This window comes from Elaeis guineensis, chromosome 3, assembly GCF_000442705.2.
Source record: "Elaeis guineensis isolate ETL-2024a chromosome 3, EG11, whole genome shotgun sequence".
Taxonomy (NCBI): Eukaryota; Viridiplantae; Streptophyta; class Magnoliopsida; order Arecales; family Arecaceae; genus Elaeis; species Elaeis guineensis.
In genome coordinates, this window is record NC_025995.2 from 118,359,189 (window position 1) to 118,385,279 (window position 26,091).

At 36.9% G+C, this 26,091-nt stretch overlaps 1 protein-coding gene across 2 annotated transcripts; it reads right to left on the bottom strand.

Moving 5' to 3' along the window:
- Positions 1 to 25,209, bottom strand: LOC105040573 (ubiquinone biosynthesis O-methyltransferase, mitochondrial). 2 transcript variants are annotated; one of them, XM_010917156.4, is made up of 9 exons: positions 24,722 to 25,209; positions 22,324 to 22,413; positions 18,546 to 18,624; positions 15,847 to 15,924; positions 12,823 to 12,871; positions 9,995 to 10,044; positions 2,067 to 2,216; positions 763 to 843; positions 1 to 645 (listed from the first exon to the last, which is right to left on the bottom strand). In XM_010917156.4, exons 1-9 carry the CDS (start codon positions 25,192 to 25,194, stop codon positions 544 to 546), a joined length of 1,152 nt encoding a protein of 383 aa, XP_010915458.2. In that variant the 5' UTR covers positions 25,195 to 25,209; the 3' UTR covers positions 1 to 543. The 2 variants fall into 2 exon arrangements, with proteins under 2 accessions (XP_010915458.2, XP_010915457.2); XM_010917155.4 differs by having other exon boundaries at positions 1 to 651.
- Between the last annotated feature and the right edge of the window lie 882 nt (positions 25,210 to 26,091).

A 26,091-nucleotide genomic window follows, 5' to 3' on the forward strand; every position in this document is an offset into this window, starting at 1 on the left:
TGAAAAAACAAAGCACTAGTTCTCATGTAACGATGTTACTTCCAAAATATAAAAGGTACACATAGCCAATCATGTCTTGATACTGATAAGAAATACATAGAAAGTATCTTCTGTAATTTACCCACCTAACGTAAATCTTGACAAAAGTTGTAGGTTTTAAAATACTTTTTAAATGGATCAACCGTCTGCACCAATTGCCTAAAGGTGAGAAAAAGCTATAAATATTTGAAAACAAGAAAAGAAGATCCCTAGATGCCTCGAGTCTAGAGACCATGAAGTTCACACTACAAAGGGGTATCTGGAAGCTGCGCTGTCCATTGATCAGATGAAGGAGCCATTCTCAGGCTGATAGACCCTTGTTACGTTAATTCTGCAGTAATGACATGCCAGATTAGACGAGGAAAAAAATTCTAAAGCAGCTGTTGTTTAGTCATGCTCCTTTGACAAACATGGAACAAAAACCATTCTCTCTTATATTAGCAGGACCAGCAGAGATGGACCAGCGGTTGGCTGTAATTTGAAGAGAGAGATATTTCATAAGTCTCACTCACTCCCCTTGGCACCAAATACAATGAAGTTTACACTTGTATCATCTGATAGAGACCACTCTCTGGTCAATGGATTGTAAACGAACCCTGCCATTTCCTGCACCTGACCATAAAAATGTCCATAAAATTAACAAGCTTCAGGCCCATCTGGAGTACAATACATGCAATAAAATAATGGTGCATTCATGGCTAATGAAGGGGACTAAAAATTTACAGAGATCGAAGCTCTTTGCAAGATCAACACTAATTCCTCGGGAGTGAGAAATCTTGACCACTGATGGGTACCTTTTGGTAGCTGCAAAATACAAGACAGAGTATGCCGTACAATCAATGAAATATGGGATGATTTTCCACTTTGAATGAAACTACCATAACCATAATCATCAAGCTTACTACTAGCTATTTGCCTTCTTATTTAGACTGCTATTTTAAGCTTTCCCACCTTTTCTCAAATTCCATATACGTTAGCTTAGGTCTTTTCCTCCTCATCCAATAGCCCTTATTCTTTCTTTCTTTTTCTTTTTCCTTTTTTTTTTTTGGGTATAAGTCTTCCCAAAGTGTTCGACAAACATTAAGTTACCCTATCGTGCAGGAGCCCCTCAGATATTCAGTGCATCCGAATTATAACAAGATGCTTAAATCTGTACACTTATAAACAAATCCTCACCAAAATGGACACGCTCAGTGCTCCACGACGTAACATGAATCTAAACTTCAATATACAACCAGAAACATGCAAGTTATCAGAAATTGCTGGCCCTACTCCATTCGTTTATATAAATAATGCATGTTCCAAACATTGTGCAAGTAGGAGTGAGATCCTAGTTAGTCCCTTCTACTAGCACAAGCACATAAGTTTCACAAGGGTAAACTCTGACAGTATCAAGAACCTTAGCTTTCTTCAACATGACTTAATAAATTATTGCACCTTTCTTTCTACAGCATGTGTATTTTATGGACTATTGCATAATGAAGTTCCAGACGGACTATTCTGAAAGATTTCTAGGGCATATTTGGTGTTACCTATAAGAAGAAAAAGAGAGAAGCTAAGTTTTGTAGCTTCTCCTAAAAGTGCTTTTTTGACTTTTCTGCATGTGTAAGTGCTTCTCAGATGATGTTACCAGCCATTTATCTTTCTTAGAAAGCATTTTTTTTCTTTAAAAGTCACAAAAGCCCTTTTTTAATGTCAACAATGCGATCATTCATTTGAACGACAATGCAAAGCATGGAGAGAACCTTTTGTATGCTTCTGTTTGTGCAAAAACACATCCGGCATATTATAATTAATCCAGACTTCAAAAATTCAAACATTTCCAATATTATGTTCACAACATCTGCAATTCACTCAAAAAACTAATGTGTGAATAACATGAGCTCCTCAGGGTAACATGAGTGGAAATAATGTGCGCAACAGATCTTCCCATTAGATATATAAAATTGGGGGCAAAATGTCATTTATATCTCAAGTTTGTTGTAAAAGAAAATTGCAGAAAAAATTAGCTCACAGTAGCAACATACCCAGTTGAGAAGGTATTCAGCAGCAATTATGGCAGTAGCATATGATCTCACGGAGCGGTTAATGGTAGAGATCACAGTGGCACCAGTAGGAGCCGTTAATGCTGCCAGGGATTTGCAGAACTCCAAGGGATCTGCAACATGCTCGATTACCTGTTAATCAAAATTTACATATGAAACCACCTATATATTATATATTCATCAAGCACACAGTTCAGTTATTTTCTCTAAAATATTATCCCTATTTTTGAATCACAGTAGATGATCTATCAAAAAATGATATTTCACAGAAGATATAAGAAGAAAAAAGAAAGTAACTTAATAATGAATTGATATCAACTCTGATCCAAAGATGCAAGAATCAACCAGGCAAGCTAGCATGTGGCACCATCCATTTGGAAGAACTCTTCATTCATTGAAGTCTGCTCTCCTATCAAACCATACTAGAATGCATAGCCTGTGGTAGTTCATTTTGTACCTAGTTTGAATCAGTGGTTTATCAGTGAACACACAAAGAGACTTCCTAGAAACTACTGGTAAAGCCAAGAAAGCTGACCACACAAGAACTTTCGTGGCTGTAGCAAACTTCGTAGAAGCTGGAATCATCTACCTGTGATGCCTAAGCCTTGGAATCTCCCCTTGGACCCACTTCCTCTTCACTGCTCTGGTACTGAAGCTTGCATCCACAACCAATTTTAGTTCAAGTGACTAAATGAGAGACTTTGCAAGAAGGGGTTTGCTGAATAGATGTATAATTTTTAAAGGGGGGCATAAGGCCCTATTTTGTATCTTACAGTGCTTCAGGTTCACCTTGGAGCACTGATAGACTTCTTTTGGCGATGATCAATGCTTTGGGCCCAAAGAGTACTTTAGCATTGTCAAAAGAGATAAAGGATGAATCCAACCAATGCCTCTCACCTGCCACACCCACTACCCTGCATGATACTTTATTTCCTTTCCGATGTTCTGCTACATAGGTGTGCCACCTACCAAGCAAGTAGGTCACCCTATTATTTTCTTCTCATCCGTCAAATAAGGGGGGCACCTAGAAAATATTTATCATATCCGTTTTCTAGATCTTGCTAATAACACTTAAACATGAGCCAAGATTAGTCTCCTCAATCAGGTCAGTTTGCGGGGTGTCCATGGGATTTGACGATCATATATTCTATAATTGGTGCATTAGATCAGCTTTCCTTTGGAAATAAGTTTTGACACTTAGTATGAGGCTCCTGTAAGTGACCTCTCTGCTTGTTATTTCTCATCTATAAACTAAGCAAGGTTTGAATTTAGGCACTCTCTCTCTCTCTCTCTCTCTCTCTCTCTCTCTCTCTCTCTCCCACAAACAAATTTCATGCTGCAATACTCGAGAAGACTCTATACAGGTTAGTACCTCATACCAAGGAGATTGTACAGGATTATCTGCAAGTACTCTAAAAAGCTCCTTACAGAATTTTAATGATAAGGCAGGTGTTTCTGCTTAATTATAATGATGTTGGGGATAGGATGCCAAAACTCTAGTGGAAGCTGAGATGCAATCAATAAAGCGTGAGTGGTGAGATTCTGATTTCAACATCAACATGCAGTGAGGTCATTCAAGGCAAATTTATCTATCACCTTGTAATTGCCTTATATAATTTTTGTAGTGCCAGAAATCAGGCTTGAGGGCAAAATTCCACAACTTATTTGCTGTTCCTCAATATACTAATCTGAATCCATTTTCAATTTAGGCAAAACAATGAAGATGATTAGGTCACTTATCTATGCCCCTTCATGACATAACCATACATCAGCAAACATTTTTTTTGACTCAAACTTGAGCAAACAAATATAATTAAGTCCACAAAAATTATTGATTTACAATAAATATGTAAATGAAAATTTTGATTTAGAAGCATGGTACCCCAAGGTATCAATGATAAGATTGCATAAAAAGGTTTCTTATTTTGAGTTCCTATAATTTTCTTTCCATTCATATACCATTAGCTTGTGTTTCCCTGAAATTTCTATTAATGGATTTCAATTCTATGCCCTCACTTAAAATGTGTGTCCTCTAGACTAAAGCAATTCCTTCTATCTAAAGTTCCTTCTTCCCTTAGAGACTTTCCAAGTCCAGAGAAGCTTGAGGAGTGGCTCCTTGGTTGAATAAACATATATCATGCAGCCAGTAAGGAAAGCATCCAACCCGCTAGTTGGCCTTCTAAGTTTATAATAGGCACAAATGTTGCCAAAGTTTCATTAATCTGGATCACGGCAACAGTTTAGGGTTTGATGTTAGCTTCCTAGCTCACAGTAGAACAATCTCAAACTTTATGGATCAAACCTTGATCCACAAAGCTGACCTAACATAGACAGGACTTGTTGGACAACCTTGATATAGGCAAATGCCTTATGTATAATGGGGTACATGGCCCAACTGTGTTTGAAAGAAATAACCAAGGATTGAGGAACTGCTTGGTATGGTACAGTGTACCCCTTGGTTCATACATAACCAAGCCCCTCTTAGTCCAATGAGGGTTGATACGGGCATCAACCACAACCACACTTGAACCACTCAAACCAACCTGGATTGAGTGGTTCAGGTGCATATCAAGGTTGATTTTTCCTCGATCAGACTCAAATTTCTCTCAAATAGAGCAGCACACATAGGTGCCATGCAGGATTTGCCCTTTTTACCATGTTTCTTAATCATTGTCCGCTATTTGAAGGTGGAAAGAAGAGGATGAACGTAAACATCATTACTTTGATTACAAAGACTTTGAAACAGTCTTAAATCCATTGAAATGCCCAATTAGTCAAACAGCATTTTTAAATCAAAAATCAATTCAAAGACATTATTACTATTAGTTGAATGATAATGTAATAACAGATACAAGTTCTCTTGAAGATTAAGAAAAAGAGAAAATTTAGAAATTAAATTAATACTAATATACTATAAAGAATCTTAAAATCAATTTGTCGCCAAGAGATGGGAGGAGAGAAAGACAGAACCAAGATCTTGAGGGCAAGATTCAATATCATAGAGAATGAGACTGGAAAAGGATGCTATAAATCAGTAAGGTTCATATATTCCAACAATGAGTTCAGCACATGTAGAAAGATAAAAAAAATCCTTAAACAAGTAATGTGTTAAAGTTTCAATTCCTGCTATAATTTCAGAATAAAAGAATTTATTCACACATCGAAACAAGATAGATGTCTTCAATCATTGACTAACACATGATACAAGTAACATCTTCCATGATTGGATAAAAGTAAAATATAAGCAACAACAGTATATATATTCTTGTTAGTCAAGAAGCAAAAATTTAGTAATCAGATACTACCATTCTAAAACCTTGTCAATGTTGGTAGTTTGAAATAGCAAAATGATATCAGACAATTGAGGCCCCATTAACAATTGTAAACTGATTCTAGATAATGGAATTACTATAACTTTAAATTGAATAAAGTCATCACCTGAACACTAACATCAACATCAACATCAACAACAACAATTAGAAGTCTTATCCTTTACCATTGCTTATTGTAAATTAACCTGTTCCTTTCTTTGTTCGTGCTGGTCAAATGATTTTTGCTTTTTCTAAACTTCTTTAAGATATATCGATACACTAGCAATAAATGTATCGATGCGACATGGATCATACCACCACTGGTCAATACAGGTTTGATTCTGAATATTTCAAACTTTGCAAATAACCAGCAATTAACAAATTAGAAGATAGGCAAATCAAGGTCCATAGAACCGGAACTAAGATCCGTGCCGACCAGCCAGCGGTATGAATCAGTACGGATCCATACCGGACTGAACTGGCGCGAACCGACACAGAAGAGAAGAAGAGAATCGGGGAGGAGGAAAGAGAAAGAAAGGAGAAAAATGGTGGCCGGAGGAGATGCTGGCGATGGCCACAAGCGGGCCGCCGGCGTGCTTGCAGGGCCACCAAGGCCTCCACTTCCTCCGCCAAATCTCGACCAAGAGAGAGAGAGAGATAGAGAGAAGGGGAAGAAGAAAAAAAGGAGGGAGGGGAAGCCGTCGGAGAGGCTGTCAAAGGGCCTTCAGCTAGCTGCCGAACGGCGCAATCGCGGACTGTGGCTCCATGGGTGTGAAACAAGGATGATCATCCCTATTTTATAAGATTTTTTTGAAAAATTCTGACCATAGTGAAACCGGCAATAGGTTTGCCAGCTTCACTTAAGTGAAGTCGGCACACCCATTGCCAGCTTCATTATTTTTTGGATGTTTTTTTAAAAAAATTTTGAAATAATAAAGCTAGCAATGGATTTGCCGGCTTCACCATTCATCATCATTTTTAAAAAAATACGATGAACTGAACAAAGGCGGTGGCCCTTGTTCCGCAGCCACGGCTCAGCTCGTGCATTTTCCACATGTTCGATGGCCAGACGGCCACCCGACGCCCTCCGATAGTCTCTCCGTCGGCTGTACCTCCTTTCGGTACCATCGCTCTCCCTCTCTCTTTCTCTCTCGATTAAATATCCTATCAGACGATATCGAGCCACGGAGGCCTCCGTGGCCCTTTGGCAGCCTCAATGGACCACCGCCGGCCTCCGACGATGTCGACCTGTCCCTCCCCTCCTCTCACTCTCTTTCCCTTTCCCTCCTCCAGTATTCCAATTTGCCCAGCCGAACCGTCCTGATTTGCCCCGATACGGCTCGGAACACCCAAAAATCGTCCGATTCGAGATGGTTCAACAAATGCTGAGGCAGATAAAGACTCAAACCCAAAAATTTGGATAGTCAACAAATTTAAACATAATTTAAATCTCTTTGCTGTGATTTTTTTGAAACTTATCACAATGCTAGGGTCATGGCTTGATCGCAAAGTTCAAAATTCCAAAGATCGAACACACCACATGCCATATCAAGAATTGTGTTGACAAAGGTATCAATGTGCATGCATAAATACATTGCAAACACCCTTAGTACGTCATTTTGTAGCTTCCAAATTCTGGATTTATGTATTTGATCATGTTTTTTTCTCGATGTTATGCTTTCATAAGATAAGTGCGAGTATTGAGTTAACTTAGTCACAGTTTCTTATGCAATGCTGCAATTAGAAACATATATATTAAAATATAAGTCATAAAATTTCAATTTTAAAATGCATGTAAAACATCCAGATGTTAAGATCAACATTTTAAAACCAATTTCTAAAAATCATAGATTCAGCATACAAGGGGCTACTGGCGATTAATACTAGTGGATTAACGTATCTTAAAGAAGTCTAGAATTAGCATTGATCATTTGACGAATGAACAAAGGAAGAAACTTTGTAATTTACAATAATCAGTGGTAAATGATGAACTTTTATCTTACTATTGATGATGAAGCAACTCTTAAAGATGGCCTACTTTGTTCAATTTAAAATTCCTCTAGCTATTCCACTATATAAAATCAATTTACATTAATCAATGGGGTCTCAATTGTCTGATATCATTGTGCTATTCAAACTACCAAGATCAACAAGGTTTTCAAACAATTATATCTAATTATTAAGTTTTTGCTTCTTGACTAACAAGAACATACAAACTATTGTTACTTCTATTTTTCTTTTATCTAATCGTGGGAGGTTTTACTTGTATGATGTTTTATTCAGCAACTAGAGATGCCTATCTTGTTTCTATGTTTGAATAAATCCTTTTATTCTCAAATTATAGTTGGAACAGACTTTAAAAAATCACTTATTTAAGGGTTTTTCTTTTTCCCTTCTCTACATACTTGTGTGGAACTCATTGTTGAAATATGAGCCTTATTAATTGTTAGATTCTTTACTAGTCTCATTCTTTATGATACCAATTTTGCGCTCAAGCCCTTCGTTCTCTCTTTCTCTCTGCCCCTTCTCTTGGAGACTTGAATTGACTCCAAGATTTTCCTTATATAACTATTTGTCGTTAGTTCAATTTCTAGATATTTTTCTTAATTCAAGAGAACTGGTATCTATTCCTACTATATCATTCAGCTAATAGAGATGATGTGAATTGATTCTTGACTTAAGAATGATGTCTAACTAATTGAGAATTTCAATGGATTAAGCTTGTTTCAAAATCCTTACAATCAATGCACTCACATTTACCTTCTTTTTTCCACTTCATACATTGGAAAATGAGTAAGAAGCAAGCTGAAAAAGGCGATGCCAAATGGCACCCAAGCGAGCCGCTTGATTTAGTAGTTTAAAACTGATTAGGGACAAACCAACCTTGGTATGCACCTAAACCTTGATATGCACCCTCATATCGAGAGGGGCTTAGTTCAGTATGAACCAAGGGGCACATACCGAACCGAGGAATCCGTTAATCCTCAGATGATGTTTCAACAATTGTTAACTTAGTATTGAAGCATTTAGGAGTTGGCTCACCCTTTTTCCTCTTTCATCCTCTGGATATCTCTACCTCACCTTCTCAATGCCTTCCAACTCTAGTGTTTACCATAATATCCTTTCAAATTTGCTCTCTAAGAGCACATGATTAGTCTCCATCAACGGCCACATGGTTTCAAATCCCAATAGAACATCTGCGATGCCGAGACAGGGTATTATCCTATTTGTTAGGATGGGACCGTCCTAGCATTGTCCCAGCATCTTGAAGCATCCTAGGACATCCCCTATCCCAAGTGTCAAGATGAGGTAACGCAACAGCATCCTATTCCATAGGAAAATCAGGATGGACCTGTCCCATAGGATTTACAACCTGGGAGGGCTTTGATACAACTTATTTGCCCTAAGTGTGGCTCAAGTTTGACCATCCCATGTTCGACAACCTCGATTTGCTTTTTTTCTCTATCGGTAGCAGCATGACTTCCTTATTGCCATTAACTTTGAATCACCTAGCTAAACATGAGGATCTCCTTATGTATTGATGATGGCCTCCGGTCTCTATCAAACCTTGTAGATTGCATCCTCCAAAGGGCTCACCATCGTACCTCTTGTGGAATCTTTTAGATTGCCTCCTTTATAGGCTCACCTACGAATCACCTCTTTTGGCCACAAGCCATCTCCTACAACTTGTCTGAGATTCATCAAAACTTGTGCCTTGCAGATGGCAAAAAATACTTTCGCTAAGCAATCAAGACATAAAGGAAAGATGGGATGAATGACAAGAAAAGGATTAATAAAAGGACTGAGACATAGGGATTTTATTGATTTTTTATCTTTTATTTTTATGACTAACCTATACAGGTCAATGACTTAACCAAACCTATACAACCAATATATGAAAAGGATGGAATTTTAACATAGATTTGATTAAAATGGGACCCTAGGCATTGATAAAAACACAAAAGACCTATTGAGCAGGACTCCTAAATTATTTTAGGAGAAGCCCCAAAATGTCTACTAACTAGAAGTTCATTTAAGTTTTCTTTGCAATGATTTCTAGTATGAAAAGGACAACATGCACCAACCAGCCAGGCTTGCATGCTACCCTGTTTCCAATTCATATGATATTATAAAAAAATGAAAAAAGAGAAATTGTAGGAAAGAACCAAAAACATGATCCACGGGAACCTTCAAACCAAAAAAAATTAGATCGCTGGTACTAAACCTTCCCAAAGAAATAGTTCTCCTAATGAATTGCTTAGTTATTTAACTAAACTATGACTAGATCACCTGTACTCTAACATCTGGTGAATCCTACTTTCCCCCATTTGGTATCATGCTGACCTGATTCAACAGTGTGATATTTAGGAACAAAAGCTGCATTGCGGTAAGTGGTATAGTAATTTCATTAGACTACTGTTCCCAGCACTTGTTCTTCAAGTTATATTCACTAATTACTCATATGGTGACAACATATTTACTCGATATACTTCAACAGAAACAAAAGAGGTACAGACATTATGGAAGTTGATCAAAATCCAGGTCTTGCTTATGAACTTAAAGATTTAAGATAAGTTGCTGACCCTACCAACAACATACCTCAAGGGCAATCACAGCATCGAACTTCTTATTCCCTTTAACCAGTTCCTCTGAGACACATTAAGTATTCATGTAAGCCTTTGTATCATATGAATGAAATACAATATAAATTGCAACGATCTACATCTTGAAAATGGAGTTGTCCAATAATTATTAAAACAATGCGGTTTGATCAAAGCTAAGAAAATCTACTCATGAACACATCAAACTAATGATAAGCTCGTATTGGAATGATAGATTTGGTGTAAATTATATTGAAAAAAATATAATCCTGTTAAATAAACAATGGGCTGAGATTGGATGATGAAATTCAGTATTCAATCAGATAGATTCAAATTAGAAAACAAAAAAGGACAATATACTAAATTCTCTATGGTTTGACCAAAAAAAGCATAAGTGCTATTTCTATTTTTATCAACACCATTTCAGAAATGTGCAAAATATAGTGTAAGGAGACTAATAGGTTGATTGAGGCTGAGAGTAAAAGTCCAAGGCCTGTGAAGTTAGAAATTTAATATCAGGAAGTTCTTAAATTTTACACAGTTTGTAATTTATGAGTGCAAAATAATAAGACTCAACATAATTCATAATAGAACTATAACAAAGTACCTTTTTGGGGACTGGATATTGTTTATCTATATCATATTAGAGAGCATGTACTTGTTGGTATCCAGCTTTGTATCCTGACCATGTACTTGTTGGTATCCAGCTATGGTAGGAATGTGCGTACACAAAAATGAATTGGGCAGAGACATGACAGCCTGCATGATGCCCTTTAATGTACACATAATGCCCTCTATAGTTTATAACAGGGATCTAGCTAGCATAAAATTCATAGAACACAGACTAGCAATTCAAAGCAAAAATGTTAATGCTTTCTTGACATGACACGGATTGAGACATCAACACAATCAAGTTCATCGTACCAGGCTGAACCACCCGATACGGGCGTACCGAATCGGACCGACGCCCTGCCGGTCCGGTTCGGGGGGTTTTTTCGGAAAACCCCTCCGAACCGCACCGAACCATCCGATTCGGTGCGGTTCCGGTCCATACCGCCCAAAACCGGATGGTATGAAGTGGTTTGGCACCGGTTCGACGTGAACCGAACCGTGCCGACAACCCTACGTGAAAATGTGGGAGGAGGGGTGAGGGGAGTGGGGCCTGGGCTGTTTTTAAGTGGCAGCCCAGTGCCTAGAGTTCTCTGAGAAGTCTCAGAGAACTCCCGAAGGTGCTTTGGTCTCAACAAAATCGTTGAAACTCTGAAAAATTAGAAAAAAAAAAAAAATTCCGTCAAATTGCAGAGTGGTTCGAGAAGAGACTGATCTTTGGCCGGAGGTAAGATAATGTTTATTCTCTTAGTAAATATTTTATTTTTTTATTTTTGTTGTTAAAAATAGGATAAAAATGAGAAAGTATGAAAATAAGAGGAAATCATGCCAAAATTTTATGATTTTGGTATGATTTAATTATATGTGATAGATTTTTGGATACAGCTAGTAGTAGCCATGAATCTGATGATCAGGGAGAAACTGAAAGACAGGAGACCATATTTATGAGAACAGCCACAGGATGATATTCGATTTACTGGTGAGTCCTGGTTTACACATGCCACACAACATAGCAATCATAGTGGACGAGTCGATAGAGACCGTGGAGAGCCGATTTCTAAATTTCTAGAGGTCATCCAGCACACGATGCAACTGCAGACGATCTTGCATGTGGAGTAGAGTCCATAGATGTATCTGGATCATCCTCGCATTATGAATCCTATGATCCGCAGCCACCTTATGATCCATATGAATATAGTGCATCTGAGGCATCGTCTTCTAGTGGCTATTACCTTATGCAGCTGGAGCATCTTACGGATCAGATTTTGCTACCGGCATATTTGGAAGGACTCATACTTCTCAGAGTCAGAGTTTGAGTGAGAGATCTGAGATGTCTTACAATCCAAAGAGGATACCTTATGGGATGAATATTCAAGAGTCCGGTGCAGCTTGGATAGAAGGTTGGACTGATGTCCCTCCAGATTATATTGATCATCCAGATATCTACGAGCGTCAAAGACACTCGATGAGAAATTAAATGCAGAGTAGATCTTGAGATTGGTATATCAGTTATTATGCTTTGTACTTAAACGTTTAGATACATTTTAATGCATATTTTATATATTTTTTTTTTTAATTTTAAGATGACATAGTTGTAATATAATGTAAATAAATATATATTTGAAATTTTAGATCAAGATCTTTGTACCGCTACTTAACTCAAAATTGAATCCAAATATGTCAATAATATGCAATATAATACAATTTTGGGATTGTATTTATGAATTATTAACTTGACACCCAAAAAAAAAATGAAAAAAAAAAAATTATATCGGTACCGAACCGATACGCCGAAGCATACCGTGTGTTGGTACAGTATGGTATCGATATCGTATCATATCGGTTCGGCACCGGTACACCGTCCGGTACCGGTACAGGAAACCTTAAACACAATCAATTCTAGAAGCAAGAATAGAACATGATTTACCCATATAAGATTAAGGGACATGATAAATAATAACCCAACAAGTTTTTCCTAAATCACAGATCTTCAATCAGTAACAGAAAATGTCAATCTTATAAAATATAGTGCAACAAAATTTTTTTACTGCCTCAACAAACAACATAATTTTACAGTGGAATGAAAATGAAGGATTGACAATATCCATCAGCAGCAGATAGCTGTGACAACTCAAACATGGCTGGAAAAGACTGTTGAAATGGAACATTATGACTGATAATATAGTTAACGAGCATAATTGAAGAAAGAGAATTTACCAGCTGTCGTGCAAATATATTCAATAGATGAAGTTAGAGGATCCGATGCCTGTGCAAGTGAAAAGAAATCAATAAAATACATATTAAAACCAATAAAATAAGTTAAAACAAACGTGTATCCTTTAAACTTTACATGACCCTCTTAGCTTACCAAGTGTTCCACAAAAATATTGATGAAAACAAACAACGAACGGAAAAAGGTTCAAGTATGCAGGTTAATAATATTTAGAATCCTCTATCTGATCAAATAATACAAAACTTATACATAACAGTATTTTCTATTTACCCTTTCTGTATTAATGATACATGTGTGATAATAAGGGAGCAAGATAACCCAAAATATACCCCAAAAAAAAGGAAGAAAGCCCCAAAAACATTATTAATAAGAACATGTAGCTGTATGTTAACGCCTGCTTTACAAAGAGATGCCATATGAGGATGACAATATCAATATTGCATAAAATGGTCACATATTAGAAAAGATCAAGAAATCAAAAACATTGTTACAGAGTGTTACAAAGGGAGAAACACTGAATTTTTCAAATGTGGTCTATCAAGAAATCAAAAACATTGTTACAGAGTACAAAGGGAGAAACACTATGAATTTTTCAAATGTGGTTTACTGAGTTCCCAAACATCATCAAAACATAAAGAATACCTTCCATGCCACTGTAAACCACGAGGAAAAATATAATTATTTTGATGGAATAATTCACTAAATATCATCTCATCCAAATTTACTCTACAAAAAATATGAAAATGGCTAGATAAGATAACAATGCAATGGTCACACAAAGGTGCATGTTAGAATGTGATGCTACCCAAGGTTGCAATTAGTTTCATAGAAGGATACACAATCATAAAGCAATAGATTAAATTCAAGCAAGAGATGAACACCATCTAAGTCAAAGGTCACATGATGCATCTGATGAAGCATAGAGAGAAGTCAACTGAAGCATGCAAAACTGCAAACTTTTGATTTAAAACTTGTAATTCTTCAACTACTTTCATCTGATGACTTGGTGCTACTACATGCTGGTCCAGGCTGCAATAGGGAATAATATGTAGAGTGCTTGTAATGTATGAGTATGGGGCATCCGCCCTAGTATCCAATATCTCGATTAGTTGATGTGCAGGTCCACTTTTTTCACTACATGCCGAGGCACAGGACCAGGCACATGACAGGCACAGCATGGCAGGGTACAGTTCCATACCATGCTAGCGCATGATTGATATAAATGCAGCACCATGTATTTTAATCTTCATTTTTGACATTCATGAAGACCAATTCCCATCAAGAAGAAATTATAGGTCCATATCAAGGATGAGTGAAAACAGACGATCATGTTCAATTCAGATATCAGCTATGCAAAACGGAAGCAAAAGATGCAACTAGTGCAAGAGTTTACAGTAAGACAGGTGGATTCATTTGATCAGTCTTGGATTAGTTTATGACTACAAGGTTTATATTATTTGTGATGACAAGGAACAATATCACATGATGTGCATCGGATTAGTTACCGAGATTATATAGCAGCTACCACTAGCTGGCCACTGTGAAATTTCTCCCTTTGTAGATAATAAGAATACTACAAGTTCAAAATATGGGGAATACTTCCAGCAGACGTATTTCTTCTGAAATATCTTTAGAATTCTTATTGGGAATCCAGCACTGAAATTATGACTTTGTCCTAAGAATTAAACAGGGAAGGACAGCAGTTATTGGAGTACAAAAGTCAGTAGGAAGATAAATATAGGTTTAATACAAACCTTTTGTCCTTCCCTCTATCTGTTCTTATTATCTCTCCTCTTCTTTTTCCTTTATATCTGCCTCTTTCATTTTCTTGTTCTATTTTTTTACTTTCTCATCCTTTATCTCTTGTACAGCATGTATCTGACCCTCAATTTGACCATATACTTAAAAGAAATCAGCCAGCCCCTAAAGAGACTATCCCTTCCTAAAAAAATAATGAAATTGTATGTTTTCATATAGGAATCATTACAATTCATAAAAAGCAATCACAGACCACCATACTGATAAACAATGAGGTCACCAACTACATGAGTTATGCAATATTAAAATCTTTAATTTAATTATTTTAGTTTTATTTCATTTTTCTTTTAAGCAATAATTAAAGAAACATAAGATGCTTTGATGTCAAGCATCAATTAATATCCAGGGGAATGAATCATAAATGGACTAAACATATTTTTCTGTTGAAGTAAATATTTTTTCACTTGAAAAGAGAATAAAAAAATACCTTCAATAAATCAACAAACTAGGTGCCTACCTAAGACAAAGGCAGCTCCTAGGCAGCCAAGAGCCTACCTAGGTGATTGAGTGGCCTCCTTGCCTAAAGGCTTGAAGGTTCCAAGCGCCTAGGCATTTGGATTGTAAGGTCCCCCTAGGTGCTTAGGTGGCCGCCTACGAGAACCCCAGTGTCAACTTATAAATCTCTTTTACAAGGCCACTACCTTCTCAATCTTGTTTACACAATTGTTTACACTGTTCTAATAACCTCATAAGTTTAGACAAGGCTCAGCTAGCTGATTGCTTTACTAAACCTGTGGTTAAGAAATATATCTGTGCTTATTTTTTCCAAGTTGGACATCAAAAGTATGTGATGTCTTGATATCTTAGGCCTATGTTACTCAAATTGGGAGGGTGGCTATTCTGTCAAGAAAATGAGGTTCAAACAACCTTGGATTTGTCCAAGGCTCACTCTATGCAGCAGATACAGTATCACAAAAGTTTTTCAAACATTATTTGTTGCATCTAATGTTTTGTTTGGAGTTCACTAAACATGAATATTTATTATTATGATTCACATTAGTACAAACCAGAAAGTACCATGTGTATAAACTATAAAGTTTGAATAATGCTCAAACAAATGCTTGATAGAAATTCCTCGAACTTATTACTGACAGAAGATGTACAAATGATAATTTGGCTGAAAATATGGCCTGAGTGGTTAATTTATAAATAAAAACAACATTTTTGTTGTAAGGTGAGATTGATCATACAGCATGAATGCGAGCAATCTTGATATTCTTTTCCGCAGCATCAATACCTGTAACAGTAGCCCCCATCCGAGCAAGCGGCTGTTGATAAAGAAAAGGAAACATGAGCACAATGCATTGCACATGGTATGTAAGAAATGATACATAAAAACTTTCTGTTCAAGTAAAATCCTGTGTAATAATAGACATGAACTGACATGAATCACTGTATTCTACCATAAGAAAAAATAGTCCGCATGCATCAATGAATCAAAAAGACCTAATCAGAAACCCACTGATAACACATTTAAACCACAGTAGTCATCAAAAGAAAAACATATTGAACTGTTTCACTTACAATCAACAAGTTTCTTCATAATTTTATATGTAATACCTCAGATTTTTTTTCCTGTTGACTAAACGGTTTGTGCCAGAACATGTCCTTTCTCATCAGACAATGATAACATGAAAGAGTACAATTTGGCAATTTACATGTATGGTCTTTCCTTCCCAAGTTTAAACCCATTAGCAATACTTACAATATAGCCTACACTTTTCCTCTATATTATGGGCTTGTTAGAAAGAATTTGAAGATAGACAGCCACACGAGACTCATGAAAATGCAGGGTCCACATGAGACTCAAGAAAATGCAGGGTCCAAATGAGACTCAAGGAAATGCGGGTTACATGCCTCTAAGGAATCACTATATCAGCAGCTTGTTATCAAACAAATTGATCAACAAGAAATGAAAACCCATCACCAACAACATCATCGATATACAAAACTTGAAGATCGAGAATGGACAAAAAATACCACATAATAATGATACCAGGGATAAGATTTTGTCCATAGAAAACACAATATTATTTTAAAGTATGAATAAGAGGTTGTTTAAAAATTGGATTAACGATGATATGCAAGTGTGAAGTTTCATCATTTGCATCATAGGACAAATCAAGAAAACATATTGGTGTTTCCTACTAGGTTAAGAAAATTTTTAGAACAACAACTGACTTTGGATATCAACCAAATGGTAAGTCCTCTTAGCAAATCCCTACAATGTTCTAGCCTTGACTCCTAAGCTCATACTTGGAAATGATTCCTGTATATACAAAAGAACTCTAGAAAGCAAAAGGCATCATAGTATACTCCCTGCATTCACACACACGCACGCCCATGCACATCCTTCTGCTTTTCACTACAATGGAGGTAGGAGGGAACAGCCCATCTCTACATCCATCAATCTTTTTTTTGGGGGAGGTTTAGATATTGGTGAAATTTTTGTCAGATAGAAAGCTCTTTTTGCAAACTAGCTAGAAAAAGCTTTAATCTTTTACCTAGGATTTGAAGGGAATAATAAATTGCTTTAAGCATTCTTAAGAAACAACCTCAGAATAATACAAGTAGTTGAAATCAACAATTGCCCAACCAATCTGAACTGGCTGGTTTGGCCTGCATTGAACCGAACCGACGCCAAGTTGAGATGGTTTAGTAGCTCAAGTTGATTCGATTCCTCTCCTGGATTGATGATTCAAAAGCCTCTCTCTCTCTCTCTCTCTCCATTGGATGCTTCTCGCTCCCTCTCTTCAATGCTGCAACACCATCACCAAGAAGCCTCCCCCCTCTCTCCGCCTAACACCTACTCTCTCCCCCCTCTCCGATGCTGTGAAGCCGTTGCCACTAAGCCTCCCCTCTCTCTCTCCACCAGATGCCACTGAGTCCCCCCTCTTCAACATCATGACGCTTGTTGCCCGTAAAGCTCTCCCCTCTCTCACTCCATCTCTCTCCCTCTCTTCCTCCCTCTCCTTCTCCTTCTCCCTATTTCAGTACACACTAGCACAACACAATATGAACCCATCATATAGTACCCAATTGGTCGCTAGCCAATACGAGCCCAATACTAGTCCAGCACACCCTGGTTGAAATTATTACACAAAATATTCTTATTGTTATCCTAAATGTCATGTCAAAAGGCAAACCTCCTAGGACTAGGATGTTCCGGACTATTGGTGACCTAACAGAAGTTTCTAATGGGGCATAGGTTGCCAACTAACTTTGCTATTAAAGTCTCTTCGTGGTTGTACAGAGAGTTGTAGTTAAATTGTGCCTTCACCAGGTTTATGGGCTAGGGGTATCTGGGTATTTTCTAGCCTGTTGCCTGCAGGCCTCTTTCTAATAGAAGGAAAATTAATTTTCCAACATGATGTGCAGCAATATGATTAAAGTTGGCCTTGGCTTGAATCAATAATATTACTTTATTTGTGAATGCCCATGGCTGTTCATTAGTGCCCCTAAGGAAACCGTCAATCTTCACGAAGTGCTTAAATAATTTTTTTGGCTGGCAGCGATACCATACAAAGAAGGTGATGCAATCTGCAGTGAAGAGGCACTCCATGATCCTAAGATGATCCAAGTTTGAGGTGATCTAAGTCAAGTGACAAGGAAACACCTCTAGAAAAGAGACCTGATTGGTAGAAGAAACTACAAATATAAATAAATAAATAAAATGACAAAGAAGCACATCTAAAAAGGAAAAATCATTGCAAGACACTAGAAGAGACTTTGGAGGTCCTTGACTCTGTTGAATTAAAATAAGACTCCAGCTGTTTGTACCTTCTATCAAATATGACAAAGTAATTTTCAACACTATGCAGCAAAGAAAGCTAGGGTTATTATCATAAATACAAATTAAGATGTTTGTCCTGTTTCAAACAGATAATACCTCTGAGAGAATGCCACCTCCACATCCAACGTCGATAATTTTTAATCCTTGAAAAGGCCTCGCACAATATGGATCTTTCCTAAAAAGAATGGTAGCACGCAAAAAAATAAAGACAACATTATGAGCATGTTAATAGCTTTGACCAACCAATCCCTAACAGTAAACTATCATCACCAGAATAACATGGATGCTTATGAAATTCTAATCGCACAAATGAGAAAGTAAACTTTTTATGCAACTATACTCAAAAAAGTTGTTTATGCAACTCCAAGCAAGACAGGCCAAATTGAATGATAAAGTTGAATGCCGCTCAATAGTTCAAAACCAAGGATTTTCCATTTGAGGATCTCTAATTATCATTCCTTCCTATTGATTGCCCAAATTGATCAGATCTTCAACAAAACTTTTATTTTTCATCACATCCATCCGATAAACATGCTCCTGTAATCTTAGACCTTCAGCACCCTTATTCTCGCACTGACAAATATTTACCATTCTTTGAGGTGAGGTGGGGTGGGGCGAGTAGGAGCATCATATAAGATCTACTGAAGGGAAAAGAAAAAGAAAAGAGCATTAAAAGCAAAGTATGTAAAGAGCAGGCAGAAGGAAAGACATGCAGCACATGATTCCAAAAAACTAAGGTCCAAATTATAGCATACATTTCTGCAATTTTGGAAGAGAAACACTATCAAACTACAGTCTTTGCCAACAATACTGATAGGAACTTTTCTGCACAACTTCAACATAAGGTAATGATCTTTAAGCATGCTCCTTCTGCAACTCAGGGATTTTAGACAGCCCCCACAAGACACATTTTTCAGGAAAAGTCAGTAAATGGACAATTTGTAGCTATGTAATAAGTGACTGACATATTCTGGGTGTATGCATTTGGAATTGGATCCAGACTTAGGAACTGAAATTGTTGCTGTACCCTGTAAAGCCTCAGCATTAAAATGTTTTGGAAGAACTAGATCCATCAAGCAATGTACGGGTTTTTGCTCTTAAGCAAGCAAGAAGGTCTAAAGTGGACCAGCACTATTTGCAACTTGGTAAAAATCTTCACCTGAGTTGAGGGATACACATCCTTACTACAACAAGAAGCAAATAATGAAGAAGGTTGGAAAGGTTGTTTTTTGTTTAAGTCCAAGCATAAGGCACTATTGCTTTCAGTTTTCATGATAAAGACTAGGATACACACCCTCCTTCTCCTTTGCCTACTTTTTCCTATCTCTCACAACAAATACTTAGATCTACCCAACAAGCACATTCTCTTTTTCTTCGAGTTTCTCTTTTTACTGAAGCTGCATTCACATGCTACCTCAATGTGTCTGGGCTTCAGCCAGCAGCCTATGAACATGCCACAATAATTTTTTGGCATTGTTTTCCTCCTAGGGATTATAAGTAAATCCAATGTGTGGACTCATGAAGCCTAGGAACCAAGGTTTTAAATACCGATACCACACCTCATGCCGGTTGTCGACCGGTATGATATGATATGGTACAGGGCCGTACCGTACCATATCAGCCCGTACCGACAATAAAAATCCATCCAACGGTCAAAAAAAAAAAAGAGAAAACCAAGCCATACCAGTGCCGTACCACACTGTACCGTGTATTGCGGATCCATATTGTACCGAACTGATCGATACGGTCTGATTCAAGCCATTTTCCGAAAAATCAACCTAAATCGTGCCAATTCTCCGCCGATACGGCACAATATGAGATATATCGATCGGTTCGGACCGATACGGAATACCATGCTAGGAATTTTTGCCTTTTCACCTGCTAATCTTGTGAGTGACTACTTCAATGAGGTTCCTCTAATGCAGTTGGTATTTGTGGCTTTAGAGCCGTGCCTAACTATAAAAAGTCTTAAAACAAAAGGTTTATGCCTTGCACTATGCATGCAATACCCATCTACATGCATTCATCCCAGATAGTGAAAACAATATCTACTAGAATTGAAGACATATATTCACTTACCACTAGGGATGGAAATGGGCTTGGGTCAACCTAAGGGGCCTTGGCCATCAGAAATGAAAAAGAAGCCCTTAATCTGTCTAGGCTAGCTCAGGCCTAGTATGGATTTGGGTCCATTTGGGCTTCAGGCTGGGCTCATGTTTGGTTGGGCTCAGGCTCGACTCCATAAAAATTTTTGGGTCAGATTCAGGCAACGGGTGGGCCAGGCCTGACCAGGCCTCCATGCCACATTCTTGAATGTCACATGAAGTCCCTACATTTGGTTCTAGGATGCAAAACTAAGAGGCCTACTATGTTCTCTCTAAGATTCCCCACACATGCACACATACACCCATTCATCACTTATGTATCATAGATATGTATTGAGATTTAAAATATTGCTGAAGGTGGGCCGCATGGATAACCAACACAATGAAGGGCAAATTCGAAAGAGATATTGTATGAGAGTCGAGACAAATGTAGAAGTAAAATATGTTAATTGGTATAGCTTCTGGTCTATAGTAATTCAACTTTTAGCTCTAAATATTAGTTATATTTTTCTTCATTGGTTTTCTTCATATCCAGAAAATGAATTGAAATTAATTTTATGATTTGACCCCTTCTCTACAATTTGTTGTTAGTCAAAAATCAACCCCCATCTTTGTCTTCATACATTGGAACTGTTACTATAGAAGAAGCAGAGAGATTTATGATGCCATTAAATGCTTTTGTAGTGCTAGATGATCAGCAAGTCCCAAAGAAAACAAGAGAGCAGACCACATATTGAAAAGTTAAGATATCCAGTGGCATTTAATATGAGTGATAAGGTAGAGATGCAATGGAGCATTATACAAGCAATATATACCAATGAGAAGCTTGAGCTAAAAAAAAATTAACTAAGACATTTGATGTACAGAAGAGTTAATAGCTAAGATAGTTGGAGAGTAAAAGGAGACTAGTCACACTTATAAACATTGTCAACAAGAAATTATAAATCCTTTAAAACTCAAAATGAATTTGAGAAAACCCCAAATTTAGTTTAGTACCTAAAGAACCTGGTTTACTTATGTTAGGATAAGAAAGAACACTATGTAAACTGATGCTCCAAAATCATCTGCTTACTTTGCATAATAACACATCCAGAGTTCATTCATGTAGACCACAATTATATTAAACTCAGACTATATGATAGCAAATAGCAAATAATCGAATTTATTTATTGCCTCCATCTCCCCCATGCCAGCCCCGACTAGTTTGGGATTAAGGGTTAGTTGAGTTGATTTAGAGTATCATCCCAGTCCTCAAATCCTATTTGAATTAAGATTTTCTAACATGTTTAACAATGAAAAGCTGCATTTAAACTCAATTAAAAATGTCTGATAGCATGAGTTCTTTAGTCAGCAGCATCACACAGCTTAAACCTTTTTCAGATCTCCAACAATAATACTCAATAATATATGGCAAAGATGGTGACACAGATGACAGACACAATGAAATAGAATGGAGCCACAGCTATGAGAAAAGAGATAAAATGAGAGTAGAATTTAACTTATTGCTAATTCATCATAGTTACATGGTTATTTTGCCTATGAATTAAGATATAAATTCTACATTAGCATTCACAACAACAAGTAAAGACTATTTCAATAACACAGGTTTGTAATTGACAGATATTACCAAAGTATGAAACTTTAGTAAAAATTCATAAAACACATCATAGGTAATTTGCTCAGACAAGTAGTAGTACAGATCTGATACAAGGCGTATTGCCATCAATTATATAGTGACATTTGTAAATAAAAGTACGCATGCAACATACTTAAAATGTCGGCAAAGTGTGGAGCGAATGAAAGATAGTCGAGTAGGATTCATCAAATGCAATGGTTTGAATGGACCTTCAAAGTCCCACCTGCATATTCCATGTGCGTGAATTCCAGTCAATATGCATCTACAAGCATGATATATGCAGCTTTATCATACACTCTCGAGATCTAATATCCATCCCAAAAAAAATCAAGTTTCCTATAATATATAACACAAAATAGTCTTGAGTCAGCAATACAACTAGGCCTGCTTGCATTTAAATTAACAATGTCAGACATCTCCAATACAGGTTTCAACATGCATATTGAATAAAAGCAGATTAAGAAAAACATCACGAAGTTGCAAAATACTGATCTTTCATTAACACACAGTAGAGACTAGAGAGGTAGTGCAGAGAAATGCTCACACACTATGCTCTGAAACCTGACCCCAACCCTGTAGTTAAATTCTATGTTTATGTTATCAGAGATCCTTTTAGTTGGTTCTTTGATTACTATAAGTATGACTACAAAGGAAAAAAATAGAGAAGCAAAAAGAAGAGAAGATAATGACCGAAAGAAGATTTAGTCTCAGTTAATTAGCCGGTATGGATCACAGAGCTCGGTGGCACAACTAGGCATATAAGTGGCAGTGATTTCAAACTTGGATGCAGGGAAGCAGTTAAAAAAGAATAAAAAGCAAGAAAAAGATGTTTATCCATTTGCATAAAATCATTTAGAAAAGGGACATAAACATGACATGATCTTATCAACAAAAGGATGCTTAAGACAGAAATAAGAATCATTCAGAAAAATAATATGCACGAGTAATAAACAACATTCAGTAAAACATGAAATGCTTAGCTTTCTAATTATATATGCATGTATACATACAGACATGCACATATGTACGTACACATGCACATTTATATTTAGACAAAGAATTCTTACATGCACAAAATTTGGAGAGTAAGAGGCGAGTGATATTGTAAAATACATGTAGTAATTGTATTTATGATCATGTATCACGCATACATGTAGCATGCCCACTCTAAATTATCTTATTATCAAATCCTAGTGACAATGATTTCCTGTGACTTCCTCGAACGGTCTAATGCTTCTTGATATTTAAAATTGAAATGTTTACAGTGAGAATATAAAACAGATTGAGATTTTGGAGTATACTAATGTCCAGAACGAAAGTTAGCAATACAAGATGGAGAAGAGGGTTCATTGGGCAGTGGAATTATAATTTAAAGAATAGGCCAAAGTTGAAGAAATTTCATCAAATAACCTTTTTTTCGAAAAACTAGGCACATGAACTTAGCAAATTTGAATAGAACTTAGAATAACAATACATAAGTCATAGAGCAATTTCATGCACAAAAAAATAAAATGTCGTACCATCACTGTCCTATGTCTTGATGAAAGGAGTGCTTATTCCTTTATTCTATTAGCAAGTTGTGAATGATTATCCAATATTCAGTGAAATTAAATAGGTACCTTTTGAGTGGCATGCATATGTGACAATCATTCTGAAATAACAAAAGGAACCGTCTGCCTATTTGCAAGTTAAAATAAAGTATCGCTATAGAAATAGGTCTCCATCTTGTAGAGGCAAGAGAGGAAGACAATGTGATTACGTAATACAGAAAGAATTTTTACAAAAAAGTAGCAGCAGGAAACAAAAAGCAGATATTTACTTAAAAAAACCTCTTAACATTTTTTTCCTTTGAAATGGCCTTTCACACCTTTGACCAAGTGGTAATCATGGTTTTCTCATCCCTCGTGGAGTATTATCCACCTCCCTTTTCTACACTAGCAAAACCCATTGAATTAGCAATGATATTTTGCTACTTTCATAGAAGTAATTAGTTTTTCTACAATAGTCATACAATACAGATTCACAGAATCTACAATGCCTTCATTAACGAGTACAAATACATCAAATTTCTTTCATGGTTCAATAGGATAGTTCCAACATAAAAGCCTGTAAATTTGCCTACGCTTAATTTCATTTGAAACCCGAATATAAGCATGAGATAACGCAGAAATAGTCGACCAACGAATTAAAAGTCTCCCTTTGCATCGTCTACTTTATCAAGAGAGATTCTTGGAAGAAAAAAGAAATTAAAGAAGCGATTTGGAGTTTCTTTTAATGAATTCTTATAATCTCCACATCCAGCAGCCTGATTGTCATTGTTCTTTCATTATAAGTGTTCTTTTGACATTATTGAAACGGAAATAAATTTCTTTAATTCTTTAATCAAGAAAACGTGCTGCAAACTAAGCCAATGGTATGACAGACACAATCTTGATTTTGAAGTTAGATGTTTCAAGAACCCTTGAAATTTCCCAAATTAATCGAAAAACACATGGATTTTCCAACAGAAAGACGAGAGAGAGAGAGATGACCAGGTTTCAGCAATGGCGGAAAACTTAGCAACCTCGGCTTCATTCAAGGAGGAACGGAAAGGAGGCGATTTGTTTTCATCTCCACTGGCGTGGCTCGCCTTGGGGTTTTGAATCGCAGGCGGTGGAGGAGCCGCATCCGCATGAGATCTCCTCTGAAGAAGAGCTGAAGAGATCGCTGGGTGAAGGAGGGTAGCGATAGGGTTTTGGAGGAAGGGTTTAGGGAAGGGATCACGGCTCCTATAAAGATCTCGAAGAGATGGAGCGATCTCCTGGCCATCCCTCCCAAGAAACAGGGTAAAAGGACGAAAGGAGAACGACCCAGACGAGAGGGAGAAGAATGAGGGCTCGACCTGGCCTTTGGGTCGGTGGGCGCGGCCGCGGGGTTTTAAACCTCGAGTCCCGAATACGATACTATGCCGTTGATGAGCTGGCCCGTAGATATGATACACCTCATATACGTCCTCCCTTATCATATTCAGGATATACGCATTTTTGCTTCGTAATTTATGGAAGAGATGACACAGCTGAGAGGCGGATAATCTTGACGGTATCAATGCTAAGTGGTATACGTGGAAGCCAGAAGGCCGAAAACATTATCCACCCACCAAAAAATCTTCCACGGCCTACGATGTAGTTTTTGTTTTTTTGGTGAGGGCCTACAATGTAGTTTGCACGACAATCTTGTGGCTCCATTCAATTTAGTGAATATATATAATCAACAGCAGAACTGCTGTTCCACAAGTTATGCATAAGATATACCAAACCGCTCTGTTTGGATGCCGGAGAATATTATCTGGCAATAAGATATGTTTTAATCTACATGGCAAAAAGATCGGGAGTTTGCAAAAAAGTTATCCAATGAAAAAGAAATATTTAACCATAATGGAATGCTTTAATTCAAAAAGCATCGGTATAACGAAGCTTTTACAAGAATTGCACTATCCTAATTTTTCTTTATGATTGCACAATCGAGTTCTCGGTCATTCAAGACCGGACGCTTCTTCGGTATTGCCCTTCCTTCGTCTATTACTACATCAGACGTTTTTTCTGCGAGTAATTTATTGGCACCTCCAAATAGGCCCTTTGCACATATATTACATGGAATAGTTACAGGGTTTGGAATATTTTATGTACTTAAAAATATAATATTTTATATCATTATATACCGTATCATATCGATAAAAATTAACATGATTCAGATTGAATTTTTGAAAAATGATCTAAATTAGACTGTACCGATTGGTTCAATGCAAATCCGAACCGAATGATATAGTACGGTATAATATCGATACGATTCGATTTTTTTTTTTTTTTTCTGATGAATGAATTTTTATTAATTTTTTTATTATCAGAACAGATCAATACAGTAT